This window comes from Leiobunum rupestre, chromosome 6, assembly GCF_980474605.1.
Source record: "Leiobunum rupestre chromosome 6, qqLeiRupe1.1.hap1, whole genome shotgun sequence".
NCBI classification, from domain to species: domain Eukaryota; kingdom Metazoa; phylum Arthropoda; class Arachnida; order Opiliones; family Sclerosomatidae; genus Leiobunum; species Leiobunum rupestre.
This window is the reverse complement of record NC_143389.1, coordinates 6,322,130-6,335,284: the sequence shown is the minus strand read 5'-3', so window position 1 is coordinate 6,335,284 and position 13,155 is coordinate 6,322,130. Positions and strand designations below refer to the sequence as shown.

Sequence of the window (13,155 nt, the reverse complement as noted above, 5' to 3'; positions counted from 1 at the left end):
GGTTCCTGGAATAAGGGTTTATTACAAGTGTGCAAAATTATAATTATAAGGGGGTAAAAATTAGAGGGCACAAAATGAAAAAGTTGGGCACACCTATGACCATGAATATGGGGTGGCGTAGTGGTTCACACTTTCGCCTTGCAGCAAAAGGAGCCCGGTTTGATCCCAGTTAGTGGAACAGGGTGAAAATTCAGACCAACTCCTGAGTAGAGATTGCAAGTTCTCTCCCCACTGGTTTAAGGGTTTTCCCCCAAAGATCTTGGGTTTCCCCTTTCTATAAAAACTTGCTGAGGTTAACGGTAATAGTTAGTGGCATGTAGGGCTTGCCACCACCCTCCTACGCATTATAACCCATAGGCACTGGTTAAAAGGTCTTACAAGTTGCAAGATGACTTAGGCCTCTATTAGTGCCTAGGGTATTAGACTATAGCTGATTATTACTAATTAAGTCTTATTTATTAGAGTACCAGAAATTGCACTGCAAATTGATGTTGACTTCTGGAAAATATTATCAGAACTAGAGTTGTTACTTTTCCCATCTGGTTTGTTTTTATTTCCTAAATTAACAGTACATTAGAATTGGATTAAAAGTTTATATCTTTATACCGTAAAAATTATAATGATACAAAAGGCAAGTCGTTATTAACAAGCTGTCAATAGAAAAACCATTGGTAAAGCTAAACTAAATGAAATCACTATATGAATCTTATTATCTCTCAATTAAGAGGTTCACTACTACCAAAATATCTGAACACCATTACAGGCAGATGAAACAGTACAGCTACATGTAGCCCTAATACTAAGCATGTACAATCTCTTAAGTTTTTCCCTTTTCCTCCCAAAATAACATTGTTATGTGTTGGAAAATGTATAAAATTAATGATACCAGTACTTACCTAACGTTGGGAACTCCGGAACTAATGGAAGATGCTTAGTCGGTGTAGTGTCCTTTACTGTTTTCTTCTTGGGTGTAGTCTTCGATAATCTTTTCTTCTTGTGTTTTTGTTTGCCTTGGTAAAAGCCCATAAAATTGTAATATCGAAATGTCATTGTGGTTAGTTTTTTTTTTGCAAATTTACCATTATCACTGGAGTCCTCGTCCGTTTCTTCCCTACCATACCTATCAGGAACTTTGGGCTTTCTCTTATTTCCGGTCTCTACATCAACACCTTCATTTTCTGTGCCTACGTCTGACTGTGTTTCAAATTTAATCATTTGGTCTTTGGCTATTTTAAAGTCATCTGCAATTTAAACATTTGGCCTGGTTACAATAATATTAACAATTAAAGTAGATAAAAAGACCTACCCGTTTCGTAAAACATTCTTGTGATATCATATACTCTCCATCTTGAAGTTGGTTTTTCATTATTTAACAATGCTTTAACCATTTTCTGGTTTGATACAAATGGTGGCCAAAAACATTGTTTTTTTTACAGGATTATACCACGAAGAACGTATAATACTTATTTCTTTTTCACCCGTATCGGACAGCTCCCTAAACTCAACGACCAAAAACTGTTTCTAAAACCAAAACCTAATTATTTAATGAAATGAATCACACTTGCAAGCTAAAAAAACCACTAAGATTACAGGAAACTTTTATAAATTACTCTATTCTAGGATATAGTTTTTTTAATTTGTAGTTGTCTCTGTAGCTGCACGGGCTAGCAAGTGTGTCTTGTCCATAGAACATAATGTACCACAAACCTGAAACAATACTTTCAAGCCCGTGCAGCTACGGTTGTCTCAGTTAAATAGCAATCTAGAAAATTTCCTTACCACTGATAATTGGAATATCATAACATATATGATAGATTGATGCAATAGTCAGAAGGTGTGTAATAAAGGTATTGAGACTCCACATGAATTTCCAAGAGGCAAAAAATAACATTTTGGTCAACCAATTCTAATGGCCAAGACCTCAAACTAGATAGTCTTTCAACTTTAAGAATTCCCAGTTTAGAAGAATTGCACGGATATGTATATGCATCAGCAACATCTTTAAAAGACCTCCCAATAAAAAAATATTTGGTATGCTCTTTGACTATATTTTCAAGTAAAATTATAGTTCCATCTTGCATTTTGCAACAATTGTCACCATTTTTAATAGAAAAGACAAAGCCATTGAATAATAGTTTTCTATATTGTTTACCCCGAATATTATCAACTAGTGGTCCATTATTATGCTCTATTTTCGGCTCAATTTTCTTCTTGGAGGAAATTTCAAATTTCACTTGGCTCAATTCAGTTAAACGGTTTACGACCTGTTGCAAAGGCTTATGGGGGCTTCGTACAAGTTTTTTTAGTCTTCCCAAATAAGACTCATATGGAAACGAGGAGAAATTATCTAAGCTACCATATATTCTAGCATGCTTAGCAATATGCACCAAATTATGTATATTATAAACATAAATGCCCCGGCCATAAAAATTGTGCGCACTCGCAACAAACTGTTCTAAAAGCGATTCAGCGTAGGTAATAAATTCATCTTCCGGAGATGGCATACATAGAATATAAATGGCGCAATGCAAAAGTTGAAAATGTTGCACCAAGTTGTCGGGTAGAATTGACTTGAAAACAAAAACACCAGTATACAATAAAAATTGTCTGAGCTCCGTGGCTTTCCAAATGTTAATGTCTTTAAGGTTACGAGGCTTACGAGAAAATTCTACTGGTGTGTGGTGAGAAAATTCGAAAAGTTTGAGGAAGAGTTCAGTGATTACATGAGATGGCTGTTTTACTTTAGATTTGGCTTGTGATAAACTCTTGATTATCCGCTTAACACAACCAATGCACACAAGGTGCATATAGTCAAGGGGAAAGTTATAAATCATATCGATTGGTAATTCCAAAAATGGCGAATCTTGTTGAGGCGTGTGATGTTCCATTTGAGTTTTAATACGAAAGCTCGGATCAGTTCTAAGGGGAGCATCAAATTCCACGAAAATTACTTTATCTAAGTATTGACCTTTTGTTTCACAAAAATCACACCCCCAGTATCCGCTGTGGTACTTTATACATTTCAAATATGCTCGTGCAGGAGCATAACATATAATGGCTTCGACTTTCACAGTAAAAATCTTATCTTGAACATAAATTCCATTAATTAGTATATCGAGAGTTTCTTCAAGAAATTTACCAAGAAATTTCTCGAGTGGATCAGGTTTTCCAGGACCATAAAATATTCCAACTGGAAAGGGTGTAGAGTCAACTGTATCAGTAGTACGGACAAGAATGGGCCAAAACTCTCCTCTGACACTTTTATAAATGGGTAACCCATCAATATTAATCGAGATTGTTATTTGATCTAACTCCGGATTAATCAAGCCAGATTCAATCTTTGTAATAAGCTCATTTCTTACTCCCAAATGGTGATACTCCCCATTATTTAAAACATCTACAGTATGTTCTTGAATTAAGCGGAAGATTAGGGTGATGAGGTTTAAGAATACTGAGCAAGTCATTTAAGCCTTCGTGACTGATTTTATGTTCGAGAGCCCATTTCTGCAAATCATTCCTTAAGGATTGAGGGTGATTTTGGTTTTCCAAATTTTCATCTTCCACTGGAAAAAGGTCATTGACTAGTTCCTGGTCTCCAGCTTCTATACTATCCTCCGAAGAGCTACTGGAATTTCTAAAATCTGAAGGTAATTCTGGATTTACTGGGCTACCGAATGGTTCCAAGGGAAAATTTTGATCTACTATATTTGGTTCAACTAATGGTGCTTCTGGTAAAACATTTTCTGTATTGTCTACATTTTGTTCAATCTGTGCAGCAAATATATCTAGCATTTGCGAGTTCACTGTCCTAGAAACACGTCGCCGTTTCTGACGCTCTGATACTTCAAAATTTTCCATTCTGACACTTTATCTTTAAAAACTATTTCAATTAAAATTTCAATACAACTTTCACTCTAGGAAAACTAAAGCTTAACTTCAAAGCGATGACTTCAACATATTTTCATTTAAGATCCCAAATATTTTACTCAAAAATTAAAAAAGCTTGTTATCAAGAATGTTAAGCTTTGAGGAATTACCCAAGTTGGTTTAATTTATGATTAAATTGTGATTGCAAATAAAAAAATGTTTAAAAATTTATATAGGGTGGCTGCCAAAACAAATTAACTCAAATTTCCTATACTGGATCAAGTGGTAATATTTAGCATAAATGTGCACAAAACTAATAAAAGATCTCATTTCTATTTACCATATATGTCACAAATATTTAAAAATTTAGATTTTGGCAAAAGAATTGTAAATATACTGAAATCATTTTGCCAGAGTTAAATAGTAAATCATCTATTTCTACTAAAAAAAAACCTTAAAAGTGGCAACGACATCACTCTGAAATCAGAATTTCCACTCGACTGAACCTCAGAATTATTGGTGGAATTACATTTCCACCTAGAAAGCCTAAAAAGTGGCTGGGGGAGGTAATTTGAAACATTTAATCGCAAAGACCCACTCTGGAATCAGAATTAACACTCGACTGAACCTCAGAATTATTGGTGGTAATACATTTCCACCTAAAAAACCTAAAAAGTGGCTGGGGGAGGTCATTTGAAACATTTAATCGCAAAGACCCACTCTGGAATCAGAATTCACACTCGACTGAACCTCAGAATTATTGGTGGTAATACATTTCCACCTGAAAAACCTAAAAAGTGGCTGGGGGAGGTCATTTGAAACATTTAATCGCAAAGACCCACTCTGTAATCAGAATTCACACTCGACTGAACCTCAGAATTATTGGTGGTAATACATTTCCGCCTAAAAAACCAAAAAAAGTGGCTGGGGGAGGTCATTTCATACATTTATTCACAAAAATGTCACTTCGGAATCCAGTTTGATAATGCCAAGGCTAAACTATTAAGCGCGTAAAATTTTAAATACAAGGTTGTGTAGGCCTAATTTTGACCAAAAAATAGATGATAACATCATTTATTGGCCTTATGATTAACCTGATATTAAATAATAACATAGTACATTATACTTACCATATTGTATACTTCGTATTTTTTCAAATAAACTTAATTTTGCCTACACACGTTAAACAAAACAATTACCGTGACATCACACTCTCTGAGACTGAGTCAACCGAAAACTCGTCGGAGAAAGCCGATGACCACGTGCGCGGTGCGTAGCTGAAAGACTCAGACACCACGGCCAACTTGTGCTCGCTCAACGTAGATACAAATAAGCTTAACCATTATACACTAAACATTCAATAAAAAATACTGGATATAAATAGCCAAGTTTAAAATGAAATTGTCAATAACATAATCAAGGCTGTATAAAAGAACAGTACGTCTGTCGCAATCGTAAAAATTAAACAAAATTATAAAAAAATCCGATACCGTTTAAATAACGGGTAAATTAACGTTTTCAATAACAATTAAAATATTAGTTGATTAAATACAAATAAATTCCCTATACCGTTAACTAAATTATTTTAAACGATTTTTCTACGTAGGTATTTTTAAAAAACTTAAGTGATATGGAATTGGTAGTTTGCTCCCTATAAATATCAACGTAGTTTGGTAGTTAATATAAAACCTTAAACGTTTATTCTACTTAAATATTAAAAATCTACCAATCTGAAACGTTGCCCTTGCTGCCTGGGTATTTATTGTACGTTGTAAGCCGTGTATTGCTAACGGTAAGGTGTTTTTGAATTGAATTGAAATTTAATTTATTGATGTCCATTTTTTTTAATTTTAATTATTACATCTACCCTTGCCACATGAGCCAATTCGCTCGTGCGTGGTAGGGTTTAATATCATTATTATAATACAATTTCACATGAAAAAATACAAATATACAATTTCCGGAAAAGAACAAATTTAGACCTCATATAATTTATAAATTTACAACACGCTATATATAGATATATAATTACTTATTAGTTAAAAAATTTAATATTCTAGAGTTATTTTTTTTTATTTCATTATGACTTTTTTCAATTATCCACGTTATAATTAGTTTTTGGAAATTTAACCGATTCTCATACCGCTTTATATCTGGCTCTAGTGAGTTATATACTTTTGGTCCTAGATACATAACACTCTTTTTTCCTAGAGATTTACGCATCATATCCGGAAGTAGGTTACGTTCTTCGACTAAGCTTGTGTTATATAGGTTATGTTGGGTTATTTTTGATTTATTATCAAAAGTATATAATAATTAAGTTTTTGCATACAATTGGATTAAAGAAAATACTTTAAATTCTTTGTATAATACATTGCTAGGAAAGCGACTATTTTCCCTAAAGAATAATCGAATTATTCTTCTTTGAAGCACTTCCAGAGGGTAAATTATAGTGTGGTAAGTTCCTCCCATTTAATTAGACCGTAAGTTATTTTTGACTGTACAAGGGCGTAATAGATAATTTTCAAACAGGCTAATTGGAGTACATTTCTGATCTCACGAAATTTACGTAGGCTTAGGTACAATCTTTGCCATAAATATGATATATGGCTAATCCATTTTAGATTATTATCTATTATAACTCCTAGGTACCTAATATTATTAACATTTTCAATATCTAAACAGTTGTCGTTGCAAGTTGTGCAGGCGCTATTCGCATGAATCGTTAGTTTATAGTTTATATCTTTTAGTGTTCTTGACGAAAAGCATATATATTTGGTTTTGCCTATATTAAGAATTAGTAGGTTTTCTTCTAATTTTTCTTTAATTATATTTAATATAAGTTGGGCTTTAAGAAATCCGCTTCCCAGGTTAAACCTTCTATGAGTAACGTTGTATCATCTGCAAAGGAAACCAGTTTCCCCTCTATTTTTGGGTTGCATAGGTTGTTTATGTAAATATAAGAAAGAGAATTGGCCCTATTACGGTTCCCTGGGGAATACCAAATATCGTTTCTAAAGGTTCACTGTAGGTATCATTAATATTCAAGTAGCTCCTAAACCCTTGCAACGTTATTCCACGTATACCAGCATGTTCTAATTTATTTAATAACTTTGTGTGTAATACGGTGTCGAAGGCCTTTTTTAAATCGAGGAATATACCTATTATTTTCGTATTGTTATATAGCGCCTAATATAACCTCTCAGTAATAGTTAAAATAGCCCCCTCAGTACTCAAGCCCTTTCTGAATCCGTATTGATTGTTAGAAAAATAGTCGCTTTTTTCCAGAAATTGTGTAATTTTTTTTTTCTCGATTATTTTAGAAATGTTACTAAGCAGCGAGATAGGTCTATAGTTTTCTATTTTTAGCATATTTCCTGCTTTATGAATAGATGTAATTATTGCACGCTTAAAAATGTTCGGGAAGATACCACTCTTAAGTGATATATTTATCAAGTGCGTTAGTGGTTCTGAAATATTACAGCTCAATTTTTTAGGGCCTCGACACCTATTTCATCAAAACCGGTAGATTTAGAATTTTTCAATGATGCTATAACACTAGTTACATCTTTCGGAATAACTGGAGAAAAGAACAAGGTATTAGAATTTTTTAAATTCGTTAGAATTATTAATTCTTTGTAAACAGCTTCTTCGCTAATTCAATATATCGTTCGCTAACTTATTTCCAATTGAGGAAAAATTGTGACGTATTTAATTTTAAAATGCAGTATGCCTTCATGGGAAAAATGCATTAGTAGGATAATAATAAATTTCGTCACTATTTGATCTAGTCCCGGATAACTCGCTTAACTTCACTATTGGTTTTAGCGAGGGCATGACTAATTTTAAAGGTGTCTAGTGGAAGTCTAAGTTTAAATTTAAATACTAAATCAGAAGCGTACGGTTGAGAATTGCCAAATTATTTATTTAGATGAAATATATAATTATTTTAAATTCAAGTTTCCTTAAAGAAACTTTGAAAAACATTTTGTCAGAAGGACACAAGAGTTATTACGTACACAGAAGTGATCGCCAGACGACAATAGTTATTTTAAAAACATACTTAAGTGGTATGAAGCAGTAGCGGCGCCAGCAACAGGCCGGGGTAGGCCTAGGCCTACTTGAAATTTTGGTAGGGGCCTCCAAAAGTCGTCTTCAGGGGCCTCCAAAATTTAATACATGGGCCTCCAAATTATTTAACATCAGAAAATTCTGTAATTTGTTTGCGAAATAATTTATTTATTTATTAATTTTTCAATATTCAATGCGAGTGAGTTGCTTAACTACACTTGTTTTTATTCCTTTCAAAGGTACGAGTAACTTTTCTTTGACAGAAGTTTTTTTTGTTCTAATTTGTGGCGAGCGCTACTATATCCAAATTGTATCTTTAATTTTATCTTTACAAATAAATGGTTCTTAAACTTACTTTACTTAGTGTACCTATGTACAGTCATTTTCGTAAAGTTGTAAGTTCTGATGTATTAGATGTACACGCGAAGTACCGAAGGAATGAATGTAAATTTGAAAGACTTGAAATAAGTAAATAACCACTCATTTGTAAAGTGTTATTATTTCTAATTTTTTCATCGCGTACCCATTTTACCCAAAAATTGTAAACAAAAAATTAAATAATCCACGTGGATGGATTTAAAAAATTGTGGTGGATGGGCCTCCATAATATGGGGCCTCCAAATGGCTGCCCTACCTCCCTAAAAATCCTGGCGCCGCTACTGGTATGAAGTCAAGAGTCCAGTAGTTCAACAATCAAATTGTTGGGCGGGGAAGACTAAGTTTAAGTGCAACACATAATTGTTGAAAGAAGAGCGAGAACGAGTGGATCATACGGATCTCTTTTGATTTACATCTTTGATTAGCTTTTTCGATCCGCGCACAATTTTAGACTAAACCGCCGAAGCCGCACATCTCTGTGTATTCAGAGCACTATTTTTGTGAGTTGCTAACCCAAGTAGGGCATGTGGGATCTCTCTGTCAATTTATGACGGACTCTTGGTTTTTAACCAAAGAGTTAGATGATGATCACGTCTTGGCGTCCCTTTTATTTCAGCCAATCGGCCACGTTGGGTTGGACCTAGGGTTTATGGCCCAGGGGTACCAGTTATTGGTGACCCCCTTTCGGTCAAAGGTTAACTTCCAAGTATTTTTGCACAATATTTCAATAACACAGTCATAAATTATCTTTAACCCTTGGGTTAAAGATAGTGAAACTCCGAAGAGTAAAATACAATTAAAATAAGAAATATCAGAAAATATTCTTTCTTAGAAGTTATACAAAATAAGGTATTACTGGCATTTTTGGCAATTATCATTTCTTATCTTCAAAACGAAAGTATGGTAAAGAAAAGGGTTTGTTAATTAAAACTATTTTGGGATGTATGGTAAAGAAAAGGGGTTGTAAATTAAAGCTATTTTGGGATTTGAGAGTAGGTCCTAACAAAGACCAAAAGTGAAGCTTCGCGAGCACATACGGAACAAGGTCAAAAGTGACAATAAGGGGAATAGTGGGCTATGGCCATTAGACCCTCTAAACCAATTTAAGAACGACCCTGCGAATATACCTCGGGGAAATACTCGCCGAGCGTTTGAAGTAAAACCGTCAACCGACAAAAAGGGAAAGGACGGCCTGCGTCCATACCTGACGATTGATCGGTTTTAAACGAGCATGGGAAGAAAATGAATGTAAAAGTTACTGTATTCCATTTTGGAGAAAATTCTGTAGGTATTAAAGTTAGGAGTAGAATTATATAAACTTTAATGGGGATTATATGTAAATTGGAATCAAATCAGAATATTTATAAATTGGAATATTTATTGTTACAAAATATTCGTCGAAAGCATTTGCGACATTTTTTGTTTGGTTTTCAGTTAGATAAGTATTATTTTTATATTTAATTTTATCTATCGTTTTATGTTTTTTTTCGGTTATTTGTTGACGAGTTAATAACATTCCAAATCTTTTTAGTATCGTGATTACATTCATCAATTTTCGTTTATAATAATCATTTTTTACAGTTCTTATTAACGCGGTTAGCTTATTTCTATACCAAACATAATGATTTTTAAGGTAAGTATTAAAAGTTTCTTTTTAATACGTTTGGCAAGCAAATATCTTTTTCTTATCGATATAATTAACACGGGAGTTATCCACGGTTTTAGTTTTATTTGTTTATGTTGACTGGACAAAGCACTTTTTAGTACATGTGATTATATATTTTTTAGTATATCTACAAAAAGATTTGATGCAATATCGTTTTTCTTTTCACATAATTTTTTCAACTTTCAGTATTTGGGTTTATTTATTCTTGATTTCAAAGTATTTGGTTTAACTTGTTCCTTGGTTGAATATTCTTTTATATTTTTCAATTGGTTATTTTTGTTTTTGTTGTTTAGTACGTCTAACTCACTATTGTAACTAATTAATTTATAATATTCTCAAATAATTAAACTCGGTTGTTTCGTCTCAATTATTTTAATTAGTAAATAACTCTGAATTGCGGAGATATATCTTTAAGGGTCGTCACAAGAAATTAATACCACTTGGGACAATTCTTCCGGGGAGAAGTATATTTTGGCTTGCCAACTTGTTGTATACTACCTACAGCCAAAAACATTTACACATATCATGAAAATCTTTAAATGTTTCCGGGAATTAACACAATATCGTATTTCCTATTGAAAATTAAAGAACTCTACGAAAGTTACTTGATTGAAATTTAGACAATCTGTATATTTTAAGGATTAAAAAAGAAGAATTACCATTTTTGATTGCATATTTAAAATACAATATCTGGTTATTTCCCTCGGGTGTTCTAATACTCAGGGATTGCTCGTAAGAGCCCAGCCAATTTATATTGCCATTCAGCAGCCCAGGTGCCGCCTTACCGCCGGCATCATGCACTAAATGAGAAAGGAAAAAGTGGATTCTAAACTGAGTTCCGCAAAAAAATTGAAAGATGATATATAAATATATTAATACATCATTTAAACCAGTGGTTCCCAAACCGTTTGATTGGCGGAACCCTTTTGTACCTGAAAAAGTCCGCGAACCCCTAATGCGGGGGGGGGGGCAAATCTGTGCCTTTTAAAGCGAAAAAACCCTTGGATTTAATTTAAAACTAAAGTTTAACATTAAGGTTTCCCACGAAGTTTGTCAGTCTTGAGCCAGTTGTTCATTTCGGCGACCCAAGCGTAAATGGCTCGATAAATGGGTAATGGCGTCTTTTCACGTTTTTATTTCATTGCGTCACATATGCGCAATGAAATATTAGAGAGGGTCACGCCGCCGCCGCCGCCGCCGCCGCCGCCGCCGCACCCAGCTGTAGGACCGATTTTGGGGCAGGAAGGGAAAAGGGGGACCTCAAGAGAGGATACCATACCGGATTTTAACAGAAGAGCCAGTTTTTAAAAAACCGTCGTCACCCTCCACTTCCAAAACTGACGCCTTTCCGATCTACGCGACCCTCTAGCTGGTAAAACATGCTTTAAAACTTCTAGTGAAAAATTGTTATAAATTGGAAGACCTAATTGTTAGGTGGCGCGAAATACCATCCTGACCGCGAAAATTTCAATCCCATATAATATGCAGAGTTATTTATAAAACTTCTGGTGTGAAATTGTTATAGCTTGGAAGACCTAATTGATAGGTGGCGCGAAATGCTATCTAGACCGCGAAAATTTAAATACCATGTAATATTTGCCCAACTTACCGTTTTCGGGAGTTTGGCTTTGTGTTGTAGATATATATTTAAAAATTAAGTCCGGTATCGTTAAAAAAATAAAGTGTGACACTTATCGGAGTAATAGGCGATCCTTACAACGTATGACCTGATGAAATAAATAAGTGTGACACTTATCGGAGTAATATGCTATGCTTACAACGTATGACCAAAAGTAACAAATAAGTGTGACACAAAGAAGTTTGACACTTATCGCAGTAATACGCGATGCTTACAGCGTATGACCTGAAGTAACAAAGAAGTGTGACACAAATAAATTTGACACTTATCGGAGTAATACGCGATGCTCACAACGTATGACCTGAAGTAACCAATAAGTGTGACACTTATCGGAGGCCGTTCTAATATGACCAAAAGTAACACATAAATGTACACTTATCCTAGTAATACGCGATGCTAACAACGTATGACCTGAAGTAACAAATAAGTATGACACTTATCGGAGGCCATTCTAATATGACCAAAAGTAACAAATAAGTGTGACACTTATCGGAGGCCATTCTAATATGACCAAAAGTAACAAATAAGTGTGACACTTATCGGAGGCCATTCTAATATGACCAAAAGTAACAAATAAGTGTGATACTTATCGGAATAATACGCGATGCTTACAACATATAACCTGAAGTTAATGAATCATTTAATTTTAAATTTATCATTTAATTTTAAATTTATCATTCAATTTTAATTTTAACATTTAATTTTAATTTTATCATTTAATTTTAATTTTATCATTTAATCAAAAATTAATCATCGTAAATTAATCATTTAATCGATGTTCGCCAACGGCCTCAATATGTACATGGTCTCTAAGTTCATCTTAATTAATTATTAACAGCTTTTTGGGTTTAAAAAAAAAGGAAATGGTACTTGTACAAATTGTTGAATGCGATGTATCACACGTAGTAAGCAATCATTATGTTTCACAAACATCTACCTAATAAAAGCACGCTACGCTGTAGGTTTTTGATTTAAAAAGTTAAAGCCGTAAAACGCCACGTGTTTTGGTGACCTAACCAGTACACGTGTAAAGACATAATTACAAGGGTTTCGATGTACTCTTGGCAGTGCGCAGAAGAGTAATAATTAGAAGGATCGTAACGTAGCGTCTCGATGCGCAGAGCCATCACTCCGAACCAAACCAAAGCCGCGCCATAGCGCGTGCCAGACAATTCTCAATAATTCCATTGTAAAACACTTTTTAAAGAAATAATTAGGAAATTGAGAGCTTTAAGTACCGTTCGACAAGAAAATATATCTTCACTTGTCGTCAGCAATCTGAAGCTAAGCGTATCCGAAGATTTCGACCACGATCCAGGTACGTTAGTTTTTTCACTGTCGTAATTATGAATTTTGTAATTAAATCCATTAGTTTTATATGATATGAGAAAGACACATCATATTCAATGCATGGTCTTTTTGTATAAAGTTCTTATCATTGAAGTCATAATATCAACCAAGAAACCCTTTTTGGTATAGAATAATTGTTTGTCATATAAATTTAATTTATAGTTTTTCTACAGGTACTTTTATC

General features: G+C 33.9%; 1 protein-coding gene across 1 annotated transcript; it reads right to left on the bottom strand.

Moving 5' to 3' along the window:
* Positions 1-1,796: 1,796 nt before the first annotated feature.
* On the bottom strand, positions 1,797-3,858 carry LOC149939188 (uncharacterized). Its single transcript, XM_090179033.1, has 2 exons — positions 3,453-3,858; positions 1,797-3,409 (listed from the first exon to the last, which is right to left on the bottom strand). Exons 1-2 carry the CDS (start codon positions 3,856-3,858, stop codon positions 1,797-1,799), a joined length of 2,019 nt encoding a protein of 672 aa, XP_090035159.1.
* Between the last annotated feature and the right edge of the window lie 9,297 nt (positions 3,859-13,155).